The sequence below is a fragment of the Saccostrea cucullata genome, unplaced genomic scaffold (assembly GCF_032062105.1).
Source record: "Saccostrea cucullata isolate Sc308-1 unplaced genomic scaffold, CSIRO_AGI_Scuc_v1 ctg17861, whole genome shotgun sequence".
In the NCBI taxonomy this organism is placed as follows: Eukaryota; Metazoa; Mollusca; class Bivalvia; order Ostreida; family Ostreidae; genus Saccostrea; species Saccostrea cuccullata.
In genome coordinates, this window is record NW_026924798.1 from 412 (window position 1) to 24,893 (window position 24,482).

Below are 24,482 nucleotides of genomic sequence, written 5' to 3' on the forward strand. Positions count from 1 at the left end.
CTTTACCGTCAACTACCCGTACTTCTGCAGCAATATATCCTGTATTTATACGTTTAGATTGAGATAAAAGATACCACCAGAGTCAAGGACATATCTGTTTTAGATACTTGGATATTTTACTTGAAAAAGACATTAATGGTAATCTGACAACCAAGCTCTATGATAAACGTGATGACTTTAACTTTACAATCGTCAACTTCCCTTACTTCTGCAGCAATATACCTTCATTACCTGAATACTAAGTATGGAGTTTGTATATCTCAGTTGATTCGATATGCAAGAGCATGCTTTACGTATTAATTAACAATTTCTAAAACGAGATAAATTATTGACAAAAAATTTGATGAAACAAATATATCAGCAATCTCGTTTAAAGTCATCATTTTAAGTTTACATCCTACAATGACCTTGTCAGTAATACAATTGATCTTTGTCAGCTGAGTGAAATACAATTTTTGACCATGAACTGACGACGGATTTTTACGTTATTTCCCGAACATGACAAGGAGCACACGGCGGATGTGACCGGTCGGCGGATCCTCACTCCTCCATGGCACCTGATCCCACCTTTGATGTTTTGGAGGTCCCCATTTGCTCTGCTCCTATTTTGTATTGTTAAATGGATTTTTGATCTTGAATACTGTTCATTATCTCCATATGTTTCACTCTTTATTTTGGTTACCCAAAAATGTATATTTTTATGCAAACTTTGAGGATCAAGTTTTAAAAAAATGAGTGGAGATCCATTCATATCGAAAAATTGTGTTAAAGTGTGAGAAAATAACTCTTTTTGTCCTCTTTTGTGTGTGTATATTATTCATTATCAAATAAATTCAATCTTCGTGAGATTTTTGCAAGTTGCAGAGATTTAACGTAAAGTATACTTTTATGCTATATGAAATGGTATATAAGCGAAATTTTGATATAATTGAGAGTTTATTTTTCATTTTCATGTTTGTCGCGCTATAGGCTTTTCGCTCATCATGTTCACCCATCTCCTTTAAATCTTAAATGGGACATAAAAGAACACAAAATCAACAAATCAAGGGTTATATTTTTATTATAAATTAAAAAGTATATATTTTTATTATAAATTACAAGACAAAAAAAATAATGTAAATGCGCTACCACCTGAATGGTGTTTTTATCTTAACTTAGGCTTATAGGACATGATTATAAAAATCATTTTTAAACGAGGCATGACTCACTGATACATATAAGCAGATTATCAACAACTTCCTTTAAAGTCGGTATTTGTTAAATTCTATGGTCGTTATATTGACCTTTTCAGCAAATATGACCTTTCATTGGATCGTGCTTTAGCTGATTTGTTTCCTACCAATTGATAGGCCTTTGTTTTTATAATTAATTTGTTCCGTCTAGCTGATCAATACATAGGGATCACGAGGGGTGAAACCAGTCAAATGGGACGCTTACTCCTCCTAGACACCTGATCCCACCTCTGGAATTTCAAGGGGTCCGTGTTTTATGCCTCTTCATATTTGTGTTGTTTATAGATTTTTTTTGTGACCGATCACTGTTTGTTATCTTTAACTTTAACATCATATGTAATTATACTTTCCCACAGTATGCATTGTGGCAACGCACTTTGAAAAAATTACGCACTTTGAAAAAAATTTTCAAAGTGCGTTAAAATTGGGACAAAATTAACGCACTTTGAAAAAAATTTTCAAAGTGCCGTAAATTTGGGACACACTCAATGCACTTTGAAAAAATATTTCAAAGTGCGTTTTAAAAGAGTATACATAAACTTTTTTTACCTTGGGACATATAACGCACTTTGAAAAAAAAATTATAAAACATAAAACTCTTTACTTAGATTTTAGTAGTTGAGAGAATCAATTTTATTAATTATATCTTTTGAAAAACATTTTAATTTACATGTATTCATTTAACCTCATTGGGAACAAGGAGAAGGTGAGTAGAAGGTCTCTCAGCCCAACTATTTTTTTATATACATTGTACATAGTCGTTGGTAGCAAATTGAAAGTAGACACGCCCCTCAAAGGCAAGTCAAGATTTTCAATGCCTATATATCTTTGCAAAACATATGAGTTCCTAAGAACCCCCCCCCCCCCCCTCCCGATACCGATACTTACCTTGTCAGCAAATACAATTTATCATTGAGTCATATGTTCGCCGACGTTTTTCATACTTATTGTAAGTCCATTATTTACACACTGAATTGACGACGGATTTTCCATTATTTCCCGATCATGACAAGGGTGTGATCGGTCGGCAAGGGATGCTTACTCCTCCATGGCACCTGATCCCACCTCTGATATTTTCAGAGGTCGGTGTTTGCTCCTATTTTGTATTGTTGATGGACTTTTGATCTTGAATACTGTTCGTTTTCTCCATATATTTCATCGATTAGCAGCTGTGACACTACTTTTTGACTAATTTACTAAGTTTGAAAATACAGTTGATGGATGCTTTTAAACAAAGTCGAGTCGATTTTTTTACCTCCTTAAAATCGCTTGGTTTACCAACTTTATAAAGTGTCTGTTACTCGAAATCTAACGTTTTCATTTTGTCTATAGAAAGTTACAGTTGTTTGAAATTTACTTTTTGTTGCTGATTCATAAGCGAAGGAATGAAATATGGATAAAATTTGAATGTCTTCTTTGAATGAAGAGACCAGCTAAACTTTATAAAATGTTTTATAATGAGCACAATATGAATGATTATTTCTCTTTTGTGAGATATTGATAATCACTTAAAAAGAAGTAGTTTTTAATATAAAATTAACTCAATCATTACTCTATACATAGTCTTCTTTTTTTGAAATATCATCAATAGCGTGCTCGAAAGCAAACGCAAGGTACTCATTACATCTACATGTATTTCTAAAAGCATATTACGAGGAAAATCAAAGACTTCGTGAAATGACAATTCCAACGATGCGATAAAATTAATTCTATCGACATGGTAAATTTGAGTACAAAGTTTATAATAACACAAAAAAAAACAACAAAAGTTTAAAATGTGTTGAGAAGTTTCAATTGGCTTGATATGTTCATAATTTGCCAAATTATCGTTAAATACAAATTACATTATATATTCACCTGGCGCTCTCGCCGTTACGCTATCAAATCTATTAAATGATTGCTCCCCCTGTCTCAATACACTTTTTTCTGAGTGATTCTCTCGAATTCTAAGCAATGAGTGAAACTCGGGATCGTCTTGTTTATATGGCTTACAATGATATGGACAGCTGATTTCAATGCCTAATTTTGTAAATAGATATATACATTGTGACATTTCCTTATTTGATTATGCTAACATACGTATGCTTTGCTTGTCTGAGTGCAATGGATACCTAACTGGAGCAACAAGACTTTTTAACGTAACTGATAAAAACGGTTTATCTGTACCCCAGGCCTGTTGTAACATTCCCTGTGTCCGTATCAGTATTTTCCAGTGGATCAAACTTTACAGAATGATACTCATCTCCATATGAAAAACGTCCGTAAAACTTTTAAGGTTGACGCCAAATACGGATAGAAAAACGTCCAACTTTAAGGTTGCGCCGACAGATCAGACTATTGCTAAAGGAAACATAAACAATTTATAATTTTAAAAAACTTAAGATAAGTGGTTTAATTTATAGATAAACAAAATGATGTTCAGTGAATGTTTTAAAATTCGTTAATGAACCTCAAGTGGTGTTAATTACATGTATATGGCGCAAGCCCATGAATATTTTGATCAGTCTCGTATTTGTCCTTACATTTGTATTAAGTCATGTATATAACTTGTCACAAGAATGCATTTGAAAAGAAAATTATAGAACAGAAACGAGTTACTGTGTTTGACTATTTAATTCAAGTTTTTTTACCCTTCAAAATAACATTTTCAGAGTTAATCGTCATAGATGTTATCAGTATCAATATGCGCATATTATTCATTTATATCAATAACGTTTGCATAAATATTCCTGTTATGTATGTTTTCCTGTGGTATACAAAAATATCGAGACCCAAACATGTATATCTCATAGATTATAAAAATAAGTAGCAAACAAGAAATACTGGTACCAATTATAATAATGATTGCTCTTTCTGTATTTTTGCTTTCTGTAAATTTTAAAGTCGTTACAACATATTCACCATCTGTGTTCATTTCTGTTCATTTTTGCTGATGTAGGAATTGAAAATTCTGAAGCAAATTGATGAAAATGAATAACATTAAATATACAATTTTCTTACTAAAATTTGAAATTTAGGCATCTCATCGGATTTACATTACCAATCAAAATAGGAAGGCAATTACTTTTTTGTACATTATTATTGCGTACTATTTTGAAGGATAAACAATTGAACAAACCTTTATTTAACTTCGTTGTACTCTGTGGTTGCTGTAAATACACTACAAGAAAAGGAGATTTTAAAAATCTGTTGTTCTATATGTAATGATCAAATTCAAATAGATATTTTTGAAAGCAAACAAATGAAATACCTGTTGTAATCGGGCATCCAGATATATGGTTGCAATTTACTTCAGAACAATTGCACTTGTGTCGACAAAGTAATCCGTATGAAGGAAATGGACATTTGTTTTTACACATATGCCCAAAATACCCAGGAGGGCATGCTTAACAAGCAAGAAGGTATCATTCAGTATCATTATTTCAACTGTAATAATTTGATTTTTTTAATCGATCAAAATATGCCTTAAATAATTTTTTACCTTGACATCTATTGTCAACTTTGTGATACAAAGGACAGCATTCAGTGGTACCCCTAACAAATATATGTATATATAAAACAAAAAAAATATGACTATAGTAAATCAAAGTTCCAATGTTTTACTATAATAAATCAAAGTTCCAAAGTTTTCACTATAATATATCAAAGTTCCAAAGTTTTTACTATAGTTAATCAAAATTCCAAAGTTTTTTATTTAGTAAATCAAAATTCCAAAGTTTTCACCATAATAAATCGAAGCCCCAAAGTTTTCACTATAGTAAATAAAAGTTTTTACTTTGGTACAATAGTTAACTATAGTTACTATTGTATCTTTTTGTTAAGAACAATTCTCTAAGCAATTAAATTGAAACATAGAGTTGTAAATATTTGAAAAAATGTTAGAGAAAAAATTCTTTATTTCTAAATAAAGTACATGATGTAGAAATGTTTAAACATTTTTACAAAAGCAAAGTGGTTTTTGAACTTAAAGTTAAAATTAATTTCGAGAGAAAATTTATACAATGGTAAAAACCTTGCTTTTAAAATTACTGAAATTTGTGTCAAAGCACATTCTTTAACCATTTAAAACAAATTGGGTTTTTTGATAACTTATCATAAATTACCAATCAAAATAGATTATCTAAGGAAAATTTTTTTTTCAAATGTAAATTTTTTTACCAAAAAACCTGCGTTTAAGTAAAAAACTTTTTTCAACTAACTGCATATATTAACTTTAATTTGTTTTTAATTTTTGCTTATCTACCTAGTTTATTTTATCATTAACATTTGTATCAGTGTAACGTTTTGCAGGAGGTATAATCATATGTTTTAAAATACACAATTAAAAAAAATCAAATTGAAAATTTGCTTCAAAAATATATTAACTGTCAATTAACACGTATTTAAATGTGGATTCAAATAATATTTTTGAAAGCAAACAAATGAAATACCATTAAAATGTAATAGTTTTTAAGCATGCATATATGGTTGAAAAAAAAATTAAAGGAACTTTAAAATTGCATTGTGCGTTATGCATTCCATAAGTAATGAAAAATGATAATGGATTCATTTGTAGAAAATTTTATCACATGTTTTATTTCTTCAATTTTATTTATAAAAGAAATGGGAATGAAAACTGCAACTAAAAGTAATTAATTTATTTCTTTAGTCATTATTTAACGATGAATGTGGCCTTACATGATTTGAATAGATGTAGAGATACCTTGACATCTAAAAAAATTGTCCACAAAAATGATACAAACATTAATTCATTTCAAATTATACCCATTGATATTTTTAAAACGAAAATATATTTATATAAAACAAATAAAAATATGACTATAGTGACAGAAAAATTCATAGGATATTCAATGTTTTACCATAATAAATCAAAGTCTTTCCAATGTATAAACAATTGGAAAACCGTGAATAAAGGGATGAAAATAAAATACATTTGTTCCCATAAAATTTTTCACAAATAAAATGTTTTTTGTTTGTTTATTGTTGTTTTATTTAATTAGAAAATCAAATTTATATCATATGCAAAAATTTTCTACCATTAATTAATATGTTAAATGTTTGTAAATTTGAGAATTTTGGCAATGTAAAATAAAATTTTCAGAATAAAAAAAGTTGCCTTTGATCAAAGCATGTGTATATGTAAAAATGAAATTTTACTGCTCATGGTATTTCATGTCTTGCTTTTTAGTTTTTTATAAAAAAACACATTACAGTATTACGCATCACAGCCAAGCCCCATTTTCTTTCATGATTGAAAAATTCTCATTTTGACGCTTTAAACGTTAATTTACGTCACGTCAAACGTTCAATTAATTCACAAATTATCTCCCCCAGTGTGTTGTATATTGACCAAGTATAATTATTCATATAACTTTTTAGCTAACATTACATCGAAAATTATTTTAAACATTTTAAAAAGAATGTGGTAAGATATTTTTACACAGACAATTTCAAAGAGAATTAATAATTTTGCAAAATTTTACAATAATCTGAAGTTTTTGGTCTAAGTCATGAGTTCTTTTGTAAAACGGGTCCCTGGCCTATTAAATTGAAACAAAAAGTTGTAAGTAATTTTTTTTTAAATGTAAAGCAAAAATTCCTTATTTTTGAGAAAGTCACGATAGGGAGAAAACTTAAAGCATCTTACCTTATAAAGCACGCATTAGTCCCTGAAAAAATTAAATAACATTTTTTTCTTTCGAGATAAAACGTATGATGGAAAAAATACTTGATTTCTTCATAAAGCTACTGGATCATCGATGGGTGTTTAATCAATTACATGCAGGGCGGGACAGAGACAGGCAAGAGAAGATGGGGCCCGGGTTGTTGGACGTGAATTTTGCAGAATATAGAATGAACGGTACGTAGGAGTCAAAGGAGAGACTTAAGGATCAACTCCTTTCTCCTCAACACTAGAGCAGACGCTCTAACCACTTCGCCACGCGGACCAGTAAATATGTCGTTTTTTCAACTAACTGCATATATTTAGCTTTCATTTGTTTTTAATGTTTCTATGCTTATCTACTTCTGCTAGTATCCAATATTTTTATCATTACCATTCCAGGTATCATTGCAACGTTTTGCAGATTATATAATTATATGTTTTAAAGTCGGGCAACAATAATAGAAATAATTGAATATTATTTCAAAACGTCTCCATTAATACTTTGAAAAGGTAAAAGTAATTCTTCACACACAATTAAACACTTAACATGCATGAATTACGGAAAAATAGAAATTCACTCTTTTTGATAAAGCATGGTGAAAATACTAAGAGTAAAAGAATATAATCATAAAATATAAAAGATATGAATACATGTAGACTTACAATGACTAGAGAAAAATATGATCCTAAGAAAAATTAAAATCTTCACAAAAATCACTAAAAAATAATTCATTGTGGGTATATTACCATTATCAAACTGAAAAATAAAATATAGAATAATATTATTAAACATGTAGAAAATAAGGAAGTACTTCAACATGTTTTGATTGCATCACCCAATTGAACACCGAGTGTACCAAGTATAAACAAACAACTTAACGAATAAATTTATAATTTGTGCTGTATATCAAATTAGCAGTCGCCCCCTTGGCCCTGTGGTTAGAGCGTCTGCTCTAGAGTCGTGGAGTAAGGAGTTGCTCCTTATGTCGCAGATTCGAATCCCACTTTGGGACGTGGGTCCTTCGAATGAGACCGTATAAACCGAGAAGCCTTGTTGCAGTTGGTGCTGGCACGAAAAAAAAAAGCCTTCACTGCTCAATGCTCTAAGTGTCGAGTAAAGGACAAAGATGAACAGCCTTTCATCCGGCAAGTGGTAGCGTTTCCATATGAGTGAAAAATTCTCGAGAGGGATGTTAAACAATACACTATCACACAAATTAATTCACAAATTACTGTTGCCAGTCGACGTACATTGGTAACGCGACAAATTGATTTTATTCTGCATATGAAACATTTTCTACACATTTTAATGGTATTTCATGTTTTCCAATATTGAAACTTAGTTAATAATATGATAATTAAAAAAATTCTGGTAAAGCGGGATATTAAACCAAGTACCATTTATATCAAAGCTGGCTCAATGTTGAGCTTTGGAAACTTTATAATATTGTTCATATTAACCTGCTCGTGTCACAAATTAAACTGTACGACATTACAACACATGCAACGGAAAATGGTTTATTGCTACACATTAAACAATTTTGAAACATTTCAAATGAAAATTTCTACAAACGGCAACACTTTGAATTATCAAAAAGATGTTTCATGATAAATGTATTCAAATTATTATAGGAACAATGTGAACAATATGGGGCTTACCTCGTATAGATTTCATGTGGAAAGCAAGTCTTTAGATTGTCAATTAATATTCAGGCTATGGTGCTTTGATTTAAAGAGGTCCCGATGTTTGAAATTAGTTATAAATAAAATGACTCAAATTAATAGTTGTAGACCAGGGTCATTTGTTTCTGTTTTGTCTAGTCATTGTTTCATTTGGTGGCATTGAAGCATTTCTTGGATTGGAGCGACAAACATTGATAACAAAGGAAATTTAACTTGGAATCGCCATACCAGTGTAAGATTTTCAAACTGGTACAGGAATGAGCCTTACAACTAAGACAAAACAAAAACTTTGTCCAAATTAGCTGAGATAGATTTAGAATGTCCATAGACATTTTTTAAGACATCAATACAGGTTGGGTTTGAATGATGAATGTTGCCTATCACATTTTCACTCAATGATGGGAGATTATTTAAAAGGAGAAGTACGATTAGGAAGTAACCTCTTTGCTCCTTATAATAAAATTTGCCATAAAGGAATCAAACGGCGTAAACATGTTGTACATTAATATTTTCAAAGTCGAAAAGCAACAGTTATGTATTCACTCATATTTCGGCTGAAGGTCACACGCTGTTTTTTTAATATAACGGAAATATCTTCAAATCTTTTAATGACCAAAAAATCTGCCTAGATATCAAACAATTAAAGCATAATTAACATACATTTTCACAGTTTTTTGAGGTTGAATTATGTAAAGCTAATCTACAAATAATCACTTTTGAAAAAAAAGTTCTGATTCCAAACATATACTTCTTCAAGTTACGATTAAAAGGATGTTTGATTTGCTCAGAAGCAAAATCTATGTTGTCTTTGAAACAAGGCCTTCCGCCAACTCGACAGAATTTCCCTTTTTACAAATTTTGCCCCTTTTTGTCATAACTGTTTGTATATTCTTATGAAGAAAAATTTGCTTTAAAATATCGTTCAAAGATATGAGTAAAATACATGTATTCTCCAAAGGAATATTTAACAAACAAACATAACTAAGATATTTTGATAAATTTTTATTAAAAACACCATTATATATTCTACTAGTCATATATATAATTTGGTTTGTAATAATTGTATTTTTAATTGTACATATCCATTGTTATATGTATTGCAAGCTAGTATTTTGACAAAGAATACACAGAGGAATGAAATGGATAAGGAGTGGTTTACAACACCTACAATGAAACTTCCATGTACGTTTCTGGTGTTTCATAGTTATGGGTTAATGCATGTATGCGAAGGTCGGTATAATTTCGTTTTTTCCTCGGATTAGTCCGTTGATCAATGCTATAAAATAAAATCAACTTTGTTGTCTTTGTTTTAAATTGAATTATTCAAAAGACTTGTATTTTTTTTGTTTCCGAGAAAATATTAAACACGTGAATTTTAAATGAATTCTAAAATCATGAAAACATCTTACCTCTTTTCTTCGTTCAACTCTCCTGAAAGAGAAATCGGAATTATGCACGGGATTGAATTAAATATTAAACATATTTTAAAATACATGTACTGCTCCACAATGTACATTTATTCTTCATCATTCGATAACGTGTTAGCTTTTTTTCTCATACACATATACCTGTTGTCTTGCTCTGAATTTTCCTCCATGCTATGCAAAATGCAATTCCGCCGATAGTCATGACTACTGATGCAATGATAGATACGATTGTGCTGATCAATGGAAAACCGTAATCTTTCCATCGACATTTTTCAATTTCTGAAATAAGAAGATAAGAAAAATCCATTTAAGGGGGCCGACTATAGTTTCCATTGCGCAATATTTCGTGCGTCATAGTAAAAAGAAGAGTATTTACTGTTTTAATGCAACTTTTTTCGCTTAATTATTAAAATTAAACAAAATTTAGAAATTATAGGTACACAAATATAATTAGAATTTGATTTAACTGATTTTTTAGCCGAATTTTAATTAATAGGTAGGTTGACGTTGTTGCAGTGTGTTTTTGACGATATGATAATCTGTAGCTCTTAAAGGAAGGGGAAATAAAAATATTATAAAAGAATAAGTAATAAACATACGCTCTTGAAATTCAAAACTCAGAAATTTGAGAATATCTCCAATATTTTTATTATGTTTACATGTGAATCCATTGTGTACGTCATATTTTGTAATACTCTATAAAAATAGTAAAATTTGCTAATTTTTTGCACAATGAAGATATAGATTGAGTGAAATGATCCGCAATTTCCAATGGGCAATGTAAAAAAAATCATTTTAAGAATCATTTCAGATAAAAACACAATTTCGACAACTACAGTGAAAATGATGCTTTGCATATGCGGTTTGATCAAAGTTTTTCCCAGAAAAAACTTCCTCGTGATCCATCGCCATATACCCGTAATTATGTATAGTGTCACGAAAATAGAACCCGTCGTATCTCAAAATAATTTTAAAGATTATGTATTAGTAATTTTACAATACTTAAGATGGACATCAAACACTAACATATTCATATATATATATATCTTTATACAATGTATATGATACATATGTTCAAATTTTATTGACGTATAAGATACAGATGGGAGGTGGCGTAGCATTATGAAAAAATAGAAGAGTAACAGACCTTCTATCATCAATATGATGTCTTTCTTGTTTTCCGGGTACAGATTAAGTTCTACCTCTCCAAAAATACTGATTTTCTTCGTGCATATAAAGGAGTCCCAGTACTTCTCTATCCATCACAGCCATAAAAGCTACCTGTGAGATGGAACCAATCTCGAAATGTGTATAACTTATTTTACAGTTGAACAATGTACACTTGATCAATCATATAAAACTAATTATTTAATTCAAATTGAACAAAATCTGGAGATCAAAAATCATAAATTATTTAAAAAGGTCTTGTCACAGGCAATACACAGGTTGAATATGAAAGCCCTATCTCTTCTCATTCAAAAGATGTGACCAACGTTATTGTTTTTGTGACGGACTGACAGAACAAGAACTACAGACTGACAGACGAATGGTATTTATAATTGAGTGATGCTTCAATGATATGATGGCACTGACTGCTCACAGGAGGAAATGGAATATATTTTTGTGGGGTCCCATTTGAGCAAAATCTCTTGATTCGTGGATTAGGACTTGTTCAGTAGTTATGTATGTAACATTTTACATTTCGTGGTGGACATGAATTAGTAGATCTCTGCATACCTCGAAAACTAACGAAAATTAAACCCCACGAATATCAGTAAGTACATGTATGCAGTGCTCAAATTGTATTGTGTTTGTTAAAGCAGCATATTACTTCAAATGTATGAAATAGACAACTAAATTCTGAATAACATTAATTTTTGAAGAAGGTCTATCTAAAAAAATTGTTTCAAGTATTTCATTTTACGCACTTTGCGTTTAATCGTTAAATATTGCGATTAATGCGTGCAATAATTTTGCGAAAAAAAAAAATAAAACACATCTTGCTCCTTTAACAATATTTTTGCGTTTCAAAATCCTTCTAAAAATTTTTTTTGAATTAAAATGGATTATGAGGATACTGTTGTTTGAAATCAGACATCAGTTAGCCAAAGATTATAATAAATACTGTCATCCGAGCCTTTAAAAAAGAACCATTAAGGTTCAGTTTCTTTTTGCAAAATTGTACAATTTTGAGAATTGTACAAAAACAATAGCATCATAACAACCAAAATGTATTAAACCCTTTAGAACCTAACCCTTTTAACGAAGCCCATAATCAAATGCCTACATATCACAAAAAATTAAAAATGTTTCGGTGGTATAAATATCACTTGTGAATTATGTGGTAGTGTCATGTTGAAAATTTTGAATTTACCGGGTGGGCTGTAAATACAAAATTTACAACATGAAAATTTACAACACGACAGTAGGCCAACACGAATCGATGAATCTGTTTTCATTTGATTTTAATTTTGATCTCATATGATTCCATGTTACTTTGTTCTCGTGAAAAAGTTCCTTTAAGTCTACATGCTTATTTGTGTTGCTTGTAATTCCAACATTGCATCAGTCGTTTCCTAAACCGTAAACTTTGTGACCGCAACGTGGGAGATTTTTGGAATCATTTGTTTTCCTCTTTAGGCTAGTCTTTAATTTTAGAAAATTGTTTGCATCGCTTCAGAGTTTTGAAGTAGACAAAAAAAAAAAGAAAGAAAAAATGTATTTTAAGCAACCTACTTAAACTTCATTAAGAATATATGTAGAGATCTATGAGTTTAAGACATATCACAAATTTTGTTCCCATGTTGCTCTCGTTTTTTACAACATTTTTCTCCTCTTTTAATTCACGTCAGTGATTTATCCTCTCAAAGATCCTTTTCTCGAAGGAAATCTATTGAAAGACAACAATTTCTTCAAAGTAAAAGAAATGGGAAAAGTTATATCAGTAAGCAGTAAGTGTGTGTCGATCAAATTTACTAATTAAGGTTGATATAGAAATGACTGCCTTTGAACACAATATTACCGCGTTTAAACGCAAAACTATCACGTTTGAACGCAAAAAACCTTTAGTGTTCTGTTTTAAAGTCGAAAAAGTAATACTTTAAAACGCAAAAATGTGTTTATAATCGCAAAGGTATTACGTTTATTCGCAATTTAGTATTACGTATAATCTAAAAAATCTTGCGTTTAATCGCTAAAGTACTTGTACTTCGTTTAAATGCAAATGATTTAATTTTGTTTGTATTCTGGCCTCTCATTGGTTAATAATCATTTCTGTATATTTCTTCTCTTTCTATTCGTTTTCTCTAAGATATCTCCTTGAAAGTTAGTTGAGTAGATTTCTTGATAATTCTACCGGAATTAGGCAAGTCGATAGGTGGGGAGCTAAGGAGGCCTTATTTGCATGTAAATCTCGTGCGTGTCAACGTCTGTCTTTGTGTCTGACGCCGAGGAGGCCAAATACTGTAAACGTATTATATTTGACTGCGTATTCTTTTTAGCGTCTTTGGCGGAACGCAGCAACCGCTAAATCAAGTTCAAAGCTAAATGCCTTGCACATATACACATAAATAAGAATATGAAGAAATGCGCTAATTCAAATCTACGCTAACTTCTTCAAAAATCAGTTTCCGCCAAATATCGTACACGCTAAATAAAGTACATTTACAGTATACGCATATAAATCTCGTGCGGCTTTCTCTGTGTTTGACGTCAGTATGCCAGGACTATCGAAATTGACCTGGGAGGCCTCGTGTAATTTAAATCTATTAGTGTACATTTTTACAATCTAGATCTATAATTTTATCTCACAATGAAATGGGAAAAAAGGATCACCTTTAAGTTAGCAAACTGTGTAGTATGCCAGGGACATCAACGATACCTGAGGGAAGTGTGGGATAACATGCATAACTGGCTTTGCCCTTTATGCACATTATCCACGTTTCTCACTATCGTTGATAACTAGACAGTGATTCCTTAAAATAAACAAACATCATGGCTACTAGGTCTATGTTTCATTTATTACCTCGAGCTCCTTTCGTCAGCCCCGTCAGTCCATTACTGCGGTTGTATTATTGAGCGGCAAATTTTAATTCATATTTACACCCGCAGTTTTATGATTTTTAAATTAAATTCGCGGATTATATAAAAACGTAAACTGGCCCAAACCAGATTATACTTAAATAATTTGGCCAACAATTTTTTTTTAATTATTGATTTAAGGGTCTCCGATCCTCAACCAGGAAGGACAACTCTTTAATTTATTATTCAATTCAAAGTCTCAAAATAAAGCTTGAAAACTAAATCTTTTCATGCAACATTTTTCATATCTCAATGTGTTTCAAGGTTTTTTGAAGTTCTCAGAAAGGTCTAATTGAAAGTTAAAATTTTTACCCCGTAAAAGCACTTTAGAATAAGATATATCAAGAAATAAATGTTCATTTTAATCTAGCCATAGATACCAATGTTTCTTAATATAATGTGAAATTAGAAGTGCTTATGGACGTTTGCAATGACAGGGGATTCTTTTTACACTTTGAATTGTAAAATGATAGAAGTAAATAAAAGAAATTAAAGCACATTATATTATGAAAATTGTGGAATTTCTTTAAAAGCCTGGATATCTATGATTTTTATTTTTGAAATGTGTTAATTGATCAAAAAGATCGGTTCACTTTTTGCATAAAATGGCCCTGTAGATATACCAGTTGATTGATTAACACTTGATTTTCCATTTGAAGCATCAAAATAAAATAGAGACTTTGTGCTTTCATTTCCTATTAATAATTTCTCCTAAAGGTCCAGGTCGTGGAAAACTGGCTTTATGGAACTGCAATGTGCTTGAATTTTCAGGTAAACAGGTATAATTGAGTACTTTGAATGACGAAAAATAATATCAGCGCACTCTCTGATCTAAAAAATAAAACGTCTTTCAATACCCAGATATACAAGGGGTTATCAAAAAGTTCGTGGACTGAGGCTATAAAATTATTACTTTCAATATTTAGCACTCTCTGATCTAAAAAATAAAACGCTTTCAAAATTTCAAAAAATGCTATAAAAAACATAGTCTGTGCTTTCAAAATTTAAATGAAACATAAAACAACAAAAAATAAAGAATTGTTGAAAATTTTAGCCCGATATGTTCATTATTTGCCAAATTATTATAAAATAAAAACGACATTATTTGATCACCAGGCGCTGTCGTCGTTTATTTTCATGACGTCCGACAACGTCATTTTTTTTAATGTCCTTTTCTTCTCCTACCTCATACATTTTTTTTTTTTTTTAGATTCCCTGGAGGTGAGTAAGGACTTAAACCCACCTTGTTTTTATGACTTTACAATGTCATTAACAGCGGCTTTCAATGAATATAATATTCCAAATGGATTTATACATTGGGAGAGATCCTGGCTTGATTGTGCCAGCATATTTTGCTTTTGGTTGTTCAATATCTATAACACATGATCAACGTCATTTTTTTACGTGATTGATATTACACACCTTGACTACAAATCGACATTAACTGTATATCCCTGTTCTCTCTGAATCTATTTTGACATTAAAAGACAAGTACTCTGAACGCATATTATTTCTATGTAGCCAATTTAAACATTTCTTAGGTCTATACAAGTTTTTTCAGGGACAAAACTTTAAAGAATGCTGGAAAAGGAAACCCTCCCCCTTTTAACGTCATTTTCAAGGCCTCATTTGTTTGTACATTCCATGTAAAATTTACGATAAAATTTTACAGAACTTTCAAAATGAAGTGAAAATTTTATATTTTATGGAACAATTGTGTTCCGACACATACCTGAATTTACGGGATTTTTGGATGTCAAATGTTTATATCCTTAAGAGTTTTTCTCAGTTAAACATAGGTCGCAAAAACGTCGTGTTCGAGGTTGCGCCGCCTGGACATACCATTGCTTACAAAAACATTACTAATTTATTTAAAAATAAAATTTGTGATTTATGATTTATTCTCTAGATAGAAAAGATGATGCCAGCTAGATATTTTAAAATTCATTGATGTGCCTAAAGCGGTTTTAATTTTATGGCGCTAGTCCACGAACTTTTTGATAACCCCTCGTAGTTCTATCATTTAGTAGTTGTACATTTTAGATCAGAGGTTGCGCTCTATATATAATATCGAAAAATAACTTTAAAAATTGGCCGTTTTTGCAAACTTTTTCAGAATAGGAGGAAATTGTATAATGCATTGACTAGCAAGAAAATTACGTCATTTTTGATAGATACGCAGTCACCAAAGATTTAAGTGCTATTCAATACATTGTTAAGTAAAACTATGCAAATTCAGTCTTCTGAAATTCACAGGGCCAAATAAGGCAAAAGTGAACTTGTTCTTTGAATTGGAAAATGCATAGCAGGTGTTTTTATTCGCAATTCCTGAAAATATATTTGAGATTCACTAATTTCTCTATATAATATGATAAACTTGAAAGATGAAGATTGAAGAATTATTATGGGTAAAACACGATACTTTGAAAATTCAGAGACAATTTTGTGAGCATTTTCAATTAGTCAATGCTTGATTTTCAGAGCCTGAGGATCGGAGTACCTTAAACGCAATAAAAATATTTCTTTCTCGAACTGACCTCAACGGGCTTCCATTATTAACGTTTTTAAAAATAAACGTTTTAATGTGCCCGGATCGATAGATTGGGGCGTATATTATATTGTCCTGTCTATCTGTTTTTCTGTCTGTTTGTCTCTCTGTCTGTCTGATTTCAACTTTAACATACGCCATAACTTTTAAACTGTGAGAGGTAGAGACTTCATATTTGGTATGGATACTCCATTTATTAAGTTCTTTCAAATGACACCAAGGTCAATAACCTTTTGACCTTGACTGTGACCTATATGCTAACCTATGTGCTTACAAGAAATGTTTATAAAACAATTATGCACCCTCCTCCAAATTGGAATTTTCCTAAGTCCAATGGGCATAACTCTATCAAAAATGGCACGACCAAAAACAGAACATGACCTAGATTTCACCTGATAAATCTGTATACCAAATTTAATTTTTAATATGTGCAAACTCTGCAAAGAAAATGAACAAAAACTGCAAATATTTGGAATTTTTCAAAGTCCAAGGGGAATAAATCTGACAAAAATGGTGCGATTTTACTAGATATTAAGCTGATGAATCAGTAAACCAAATTTCAATTAAGTATGTGCAACGTCTGCAAAGAAAATGTACGGAAACTGCAAATGATTGGAATTTTTTAAGTCGAAGGGGCATAACTCTAACAAAATAGGTGAGATCGTACCTAAAACAGAACTTACCAAGATATTTATCTGAAAAATCTGTATACCAAATTTCATTTCAGTATGTGCAAAGGTTGTGAAGAAAATGAACGGACACTAAATGGACTAACAGATCGACAGACAGCAGCAAAGCAATATTCCCTCCCTTCTTGGAAGGGGGAGGGGGCGGGCATAAAAAATAGCTTTTTCGAACTTTGTTGCCGCCGGGCGCAAAGTGTTTCACAAACACATCTAGTTTTGGGTTTTTTAAATGTGTCCATTACGTACCTTTATATATATGTTTTTAATTCCAATAATATCTGATCCGTTTTTATCCCTAATTAAAATTTCCAAAGCCTTTAATTTAAAAATAGTTATCTGTGATATGCCACCATACATATCACACCGCAAATATCCAGAGAAAGATGCTGCTTGAAAAACGTTACCCCTGGCTATTTTTTGGACATCAGTGATTGATAAGTAGCTCCTCTGTTGCTCTGAAAATAGTTAACTAGAAGTAGTATGTTTACTTAATATGATACACATAAAAAAGGTCCCAAGTGACGCACTAAAGTGCACTCATTCTTTCGCATAAAAATACCCGTAACATTTACATTTTGTTAAAAAAATGAATAATAATCAACATTTCAAAAAGATTAATCCATAGGAAATTAAGGTCAATCGAAGCAAAACTGTCTTTCTGGTGTTATCTTTCATATATCAAATTCATCTTAATTAAATGTCTATCTTTCAGTACTACATAACGTTTTATGCGCCCGAATCGAAACATCCGAGGCGTAAATCGTTTTGTCCTGTCTGTCTGTTTGTCTGTTTGTCTGTAAACTTTAACCTTCGCCATAACTTTTGAACCATGAATGATAGAGACTTCATATTTGGTGTGCCTACTCGACTAATAAAGCTCTTTCAAATGACATCAAGGTCAATGACCTTGTGACTTTGACTGTGACTTATATGCTAAAAATAGAGGATTTTTTTTTCAAACTTTAACCTTTGCCATAACTTTTAAACCATGAAAGATAGAGACTTCATATTTGGTATATATACAACGCTTATGCTGCATTTTTAAAAGACACCATGGTCAATGACCTTGTGACCTTGACTATGGCCTATACGGTAAATATAGCTTTTTTGATGGCAAACTTTAACCTTCGCCATAACTTTTGAACGAAGAAAGATAGAGACGTATTATTTGGCATGCATACTCCACTAATGAACCCCTTTCACATGACATCTAGTTTAATGACCTTGTGACCTTTACTGTGCCTTATATGCTAAAAATAGCTTTTTTGAACCTTCACCATAACTTTTGAACCATGAAAGATAGAGACTTGAAATTTGGTATGCATACTTCACATCAATATCTTTCAAATGACACCAAGATCAATGACCCTTTGCCCTTCACTGTGACCGTTAGGCTAAAAATATATTTTTTTAAATTTGTTGCCGCCGGGCGCATAGTGTTTCACAAACACATCTTGTTTTATCTGAAATTTGAAATTGTACCGAATTCTTTTTGTAATGTCCTTATGCGGTGAATACGATTGAAATTGAAACGTTGACATAAAAAGCTTTGAACATGACCCTCTCTTTGGCCTTTCTCATTAACTTTTATAATGAGCCATAAAGGTTATTTTCTTTTACTTTTCAGTATATATATTTGAATGTAACTGTTTTTATTTTTAAAATTAAAGTCCGTCGGATAGAACGTTAATTGGTGTCCCGTGTCAAGGATAACAACCCTCTCGGCACGTAAAAGATCATTTCTCTGGAGTTCGAAAAAGAGTAGGCTCACTGGGGGGCGCAAGAGAAACCCAACTTTCAAAATCTTTCATATTATTTTTTAATTTCTCCGCCGAAATATGGCTGAAATATTGCCGTCTCGGCGTTCAAAAAACAAAAATCAATCATCAATCAGTATTCAAGACAAACATAAAATGTAAGTTACCTGGGACACATGAAAATAGAATGCACAATCTTCCAGGATATGGGGAATGAAAAAGTTCGGTAATGGTGGCATTACATCTGTGTTTTCCATTACATGTAGATAGGACAGTTTCTAAGGAGTTTCTAAAATCCATGTACATGTAACTCACATAGTACACTTCATATCCTGTCCCGTTATACAGTTTCACGTCTTTAAGCAGTATAATGTCCATTTTTCTAGAGCACTGAATGAACTCATAGGTACCCTTTCTCCAACATTTTCCTCGGTCATTGCATACACTGTTAAAAAAGATAAAATACTTGTAAAAATTTTGGATAACTTAGAGATACCGTTAATCACAGAAGGGTACATGTAGTTGTGAAGTTAACTTTGTTATTTAGGCGTACAAAAAAGAATTAAAAGCACTTCCTTTAGACCAATTTTCATTAACTGTATATACTTACATCTTACATGTAATTAACTTACCTCCATTCAGAAGGCACAAGAAGAATATAAAGAAAGTCATCTCTTTTCATTCCACCTACAATATTCCAGTTTTCTTTCATTCATTTACTGTTTGGAATTCGCAGTAAGCAATTCCATAAAATGAGATCGTTTGTGCCAAAAAGTAAAGTTATCATGATCAATAGAGTTCAAATTCCTGATGGTTTTTGAGGAAGTGTATTTTTTTTCTTTATTTAAGGAATCACTGTCCAGTTAGTATAGTACACCAGGTCATCACCGAAAGTGGGAAACATGGGATAATTTGCATAACGTGCGAAATCCTTTATGCCTAAATTATCCCATGTTTCTTCGCCTGTTATGCAAATTATTCCGTATTTCCCACCATCGTTGATGCCTTGGCATACTATACGAACTAGACAGTGGTTCCTTATATTTCCATCTCACTGTGAAATAAAATTGTAGATTTAGATTTTTTAAATTTCGATTTAGATTTAAATAACACGAGGACTCCCATGCTTATATCAATAGTCCTCGCCAACTGATGCCAAATACAAAGGCAGTCGCACAAGATTGACATGCATATTTGGCCTCCATAGCGTCAGACAGAGACAGATGCACACGAGATTTGCATGCATTTTTGGTCTCTTTACCACCTGACCTAGCGACCTGGCTAATTTACATTCCGGTAGATTATCAAGAAATCAAGTCCGCTAACTTTCAAAGAGTAATCACATAGAAAGAAAATTAGAAATGGAGATATTAGTATTTCAAATGATATCCTTTAATGATGATAGAGTTCAGTGCTTAAATACATTTAAAAAATAGTACTTTCCTTTAAATTGCAAATTTTATATCAACAGCATTTCATAGATATCAGTGATTTAAACAATAACCTTTTTATTTCCGACTCGGAAATAAATAGCAATCACAGTTTAAAGTCAATTTAATTATAGAAACTTGGCGATATTTTAGTTCAAATTCGGTGAAAATTTAAATTTGAAGGTAAATAACAAATATCATGTAAATCTACAATCTCGTATTTTTATTTTAAGCTCAGATATGCCAGATATAGCTTTAATAAAGGAAAGATTGCTAGTACTTTACTACATATACAAATAACTTTTTCATAGTCAGCAATATTTCTAATATGTTTATATATATTTCAATGGATAACCTGAGTAATGTTTACCAGAATGGGGAATGATTTTACCATAAGGTTAAAAGTTGTGCAAAATTTTGTGCAAAAATACATGCATTATTTTTTTTAAATGGTTACAGAGAACAATGAGGTAGAAGTATAATTCATATGGCTGGTGATTCTTGCTTTCAAATTGACAAAACAAAAATTAATTTCACGTGACCTAGGATCGTACCGGTACGACTAACATGTCAATGCAACATATATCGAAACGAGTTGAATATTTTTTGAAGACTTTTTGCTCTATAAAATATATACGGTGCAATTTAAACCCCATTGATGAATTAAAAATTGACCCGGAATGAAAACCGACCGGCAAGATGTTCAACTTCATATTTAAATATGGAATGATAAAATCGGCCTTATTTTATTTAGATCCTATATCCTGTTAGAATTCAGCTACAATATCATCCATTCCTTACATACTTATTATGTCTTCCTTGGGTGGACCATATGGCTACTTCAGTCGCTCTCCGCTTTACTTTATTATGGACTGTTCTTTATTCCACAGTCTTACAAATGTTTTCTAGTTCTTTCAATCCAGCGGTGTAATGATTGTCCTTGTTAGCTCACCTGAGCTGAAAGCTCAAGTGAGCTTTTCTCATCACATTTTGACCGTTATCTGTCTGTCCGTCTGTAAACTTATAACATTTCCGACTTCTTCTCCAGAACAGCTGGGCCAATGTCAACCAACTTGCTACAAAGCATACTTGAGTGAAGGGGATCAAGTTTGTTCAAATGAAGGGCCACACCCTCTTTCAAGGGGAGATTATTTAAAAATAATGAAATTTTGGTGGCATGTTTTAAAAATATTCTTCTCAAGAATCACTTGGTCTTGAAAGATGAAACTATTGTGAAAGCATCCCCAGGTAGTGTAGATTCAAGTTTATTCGAATCATAACCCTCGCTGATAGGGCAGGGCTACAATGGACGATCAAAATTTTACATAGGAATATACAGATTAAATCTTTTAAAATCTTCTTCTCAAGAACAACAAAGCCATAGTTATATTTATATTGTAACATCCTCAGGTAGTGTGGATTCAAGTTTGTTCATCATAACCCCCGGGGTAGGGTGGGCCCACAATGGACGGTAAAAATTAATTAAAGGTATATAGGAAAATTCTTTAAAAACATTCTTCTTAAGAAGAACAAAGTCATGATTGGTTATATTTGTAACGAAATATCTTCAGACACTGAAGACTTAATTTTATTCAAATCATGACCCCTGGAGATAGGAGGAGGCTAAAATGAATTTTTAAACTTATAGGGGAAAAAAGCCATAGTAAGTCAAAGAAATATGTAAGCATTCTTTGTTAGTATAGTTTTAAGTTAATTAAAATTATACCCACCCCACCCTCTCCCATCCACGTTTTTAGGGATAGGTTGAGACCACTTATGCATTAAAGCTTTTCAATATTGGATTGATTTTTGTTCTTTTCCTAGATGCAGTGCTCAGGTGAGCTATGTGGCCCATGGGCCTTTTGTTTTCATTAACCTTGTGGATTCCTGTACAATGCCGCTCTAATGATGCTGTTTGTTGTTTTTCTCCATGTGTCACCAATCCACTTCTATGCTCCTTTCTTGATCTGGAGGGATTTTGGTTCTTGGCCGGCACGCACAACTAGATGTTTGATACCCTTTTTGGTCATTTTACAGATGTGTCGTAGGCAGCTGTTGGTAAAAACCTTGATTTTTTTGTTGTCCTGTTTTTAGTCTCCAGGTTTCACATTCGTAGAAAAGCACCGATTTAACATTGATAGTAAATATTCGGATCTTTGTGATTTCACTCAATGTACTGGAACTCCAGTCAGGGTTGAGCATTGCGAAGGCTTGTCGGGCTTTACTTACTCTGGCTTTAAATGTCTTCGTCTGAACCACCTGTATAACTTATGTTGAACCCAAAGTAAGTAAATTATTCCACCTCTTTCAATTCTTACCCTCCACTATGATTGGTTCACCTTTTCTAGCCTTGAATTTCATAACTTTTTGAGCCCCATCTAAGCTTTCCAATTTCGTTTCGCTTGTTAGTCTTTTATCTGACGTCTTTTATTTGGGACAATTGCGCAAGGCCATAGGGAAACTTCAGGCCTTCCAATATCCTGACCATTGTCCATTGTATTCCCCTTGACTTGTCGAATGGCTACTTTGATTCACTCTATCACTATTAAGAACACAGAGTGGGCGAAAGTAAGCAGCCTTGTTTGTCCAGTTTTTACAAGAAAGGAATCAATGATAGATGTTTCGTGTTATCTCTTGATAACATTCACTATGTTAAAAGCTATTCCATTGTATCTTGGCATTTGTCACATTCCATCTCTGTTGACACTGTCAGATGCCTTTTTAAAGTCGATAAAATTTATATACAGAAACGGTTGCCATTCAACAGGTTGCTCAGCAAGTATTTGTATAGCTGCAGATCTGTAGCGTTATGGTTTTATATATTTGTCTTTAACCATAATGCTACAGATCCCGTAGTGCAAAAAAGGTGCAATTTACGGCGCAATATTTTTTGCGCTCTTTTGTTGAGAATTTCTCCACTTTCAAGCATCGGTCAATCAGTTACCTTTCAACCCCTAATTCTAGACACATTATTTAACTAATCTATATAATTTATCCATCTCTCTACAAGTGATAAAATCGCTTGATTAAAATTATTTGTTAGATTACTGAAAATTCACTTCAAGCGAGTTTATTGCCTGTGGAGACAACAATAAATGGTTTGGAGGTGGATAAACTATACATATTGGCTACAGAATGTGTCCAGAATTAGGTAGTGAAAGGTAGCTGATTGACCATACTAGAAAGTGGAGAAATTCTCCCCAAAAGAGCGCAAAAAATATTGCGCCGTAAATTGCACCTTTTTTTGCACTAAGGGATCTGTAGCGTTATGGTCAAAGACAAATATATAAAACCATAACGCTACAGATCTGCAGCTAGTATTTGTAGAGTTGCTATTTGGACAGTACACCTTCTGTTGGATCCAAAGCAAGACTGTGTGTTCATCCTGTAAAACTTTATGCACTGCATCTTTCATCCTGTTAAGTATTACTCTACATAGGATCTTGCTAGATACAGGCAGCAGGTAATCCCTCTCCAATTTTCACAGCAGCTAAGGTCTCCCTTTAAGAAGTTTAAGAAGCAGCCCTTTATTCTGTTTTGTTGATATTCTCTCAGTAGGCCTCTAAGTGACCTCTAAATTTTAGGTGTCAGCTGGCGTCTTATCGAGAGAAAAAATAGTCGCCAAATCAAATTTTTAGTCGCCAGGCATTTTAAAGGCGCCAACTTTGATAGTAATCAATATAGAGACGTGTGTTAACTAAAATAAATCCAAAAAGGTGACTAAGAAAAATCACACGTCCAATGCTACAAGATAATTTCCTACTCTTTAAATATTTTCCAGTTTTTTCTTTTCTCTTCTTCAAAAAAATAGGTAAATGTGAAAAGTTCCGGAATTTGACGATCACCAAGTCAATTTAAAATTGTCGCAAATTTGGCGCCTTATGAAAAACAATAGGCGCCAATCAATTTTTTTAGCTAGGCGCCATGACGAATAAAATGGTCGCCAATTAGAACATTTATTTAATCAATACATG

General features: G+C 32.1%; 1 protein-coding gene across 1 annotated transcript; it reads right to left on the bottom strand.

Annotated features, from left to right (window-relative positions):
- Nucleotides 1–4,129: 4,129 nt before the first annotated feature.
- LOC134267324 (uncharacterized) lies at nt 4,130–19,790 on the bottom strand. The gene is made up of 8 exons (XM_062749547.1): nt 19,711–19,790; nt 19,394–19,523; nt 7,561–7,654; nt 6,880–6,901; nt 4,714–4,766; nt 4,483–4,617; nt 4,351–4,392; nt 4,130–4,182 (listed from the first exon to the last, which is right to left on the bottom strand). Exons 1-8 carry the CDS (start codon nt 19,788–19,790, stop codon nt 4,130–4,132), a joined length of 609 nt encoding a protein of 202 aa, XP_062605531.1.
- Between the last annotated feature and the right edge of the window lie 4,692 nt (nt 19,791–24,482).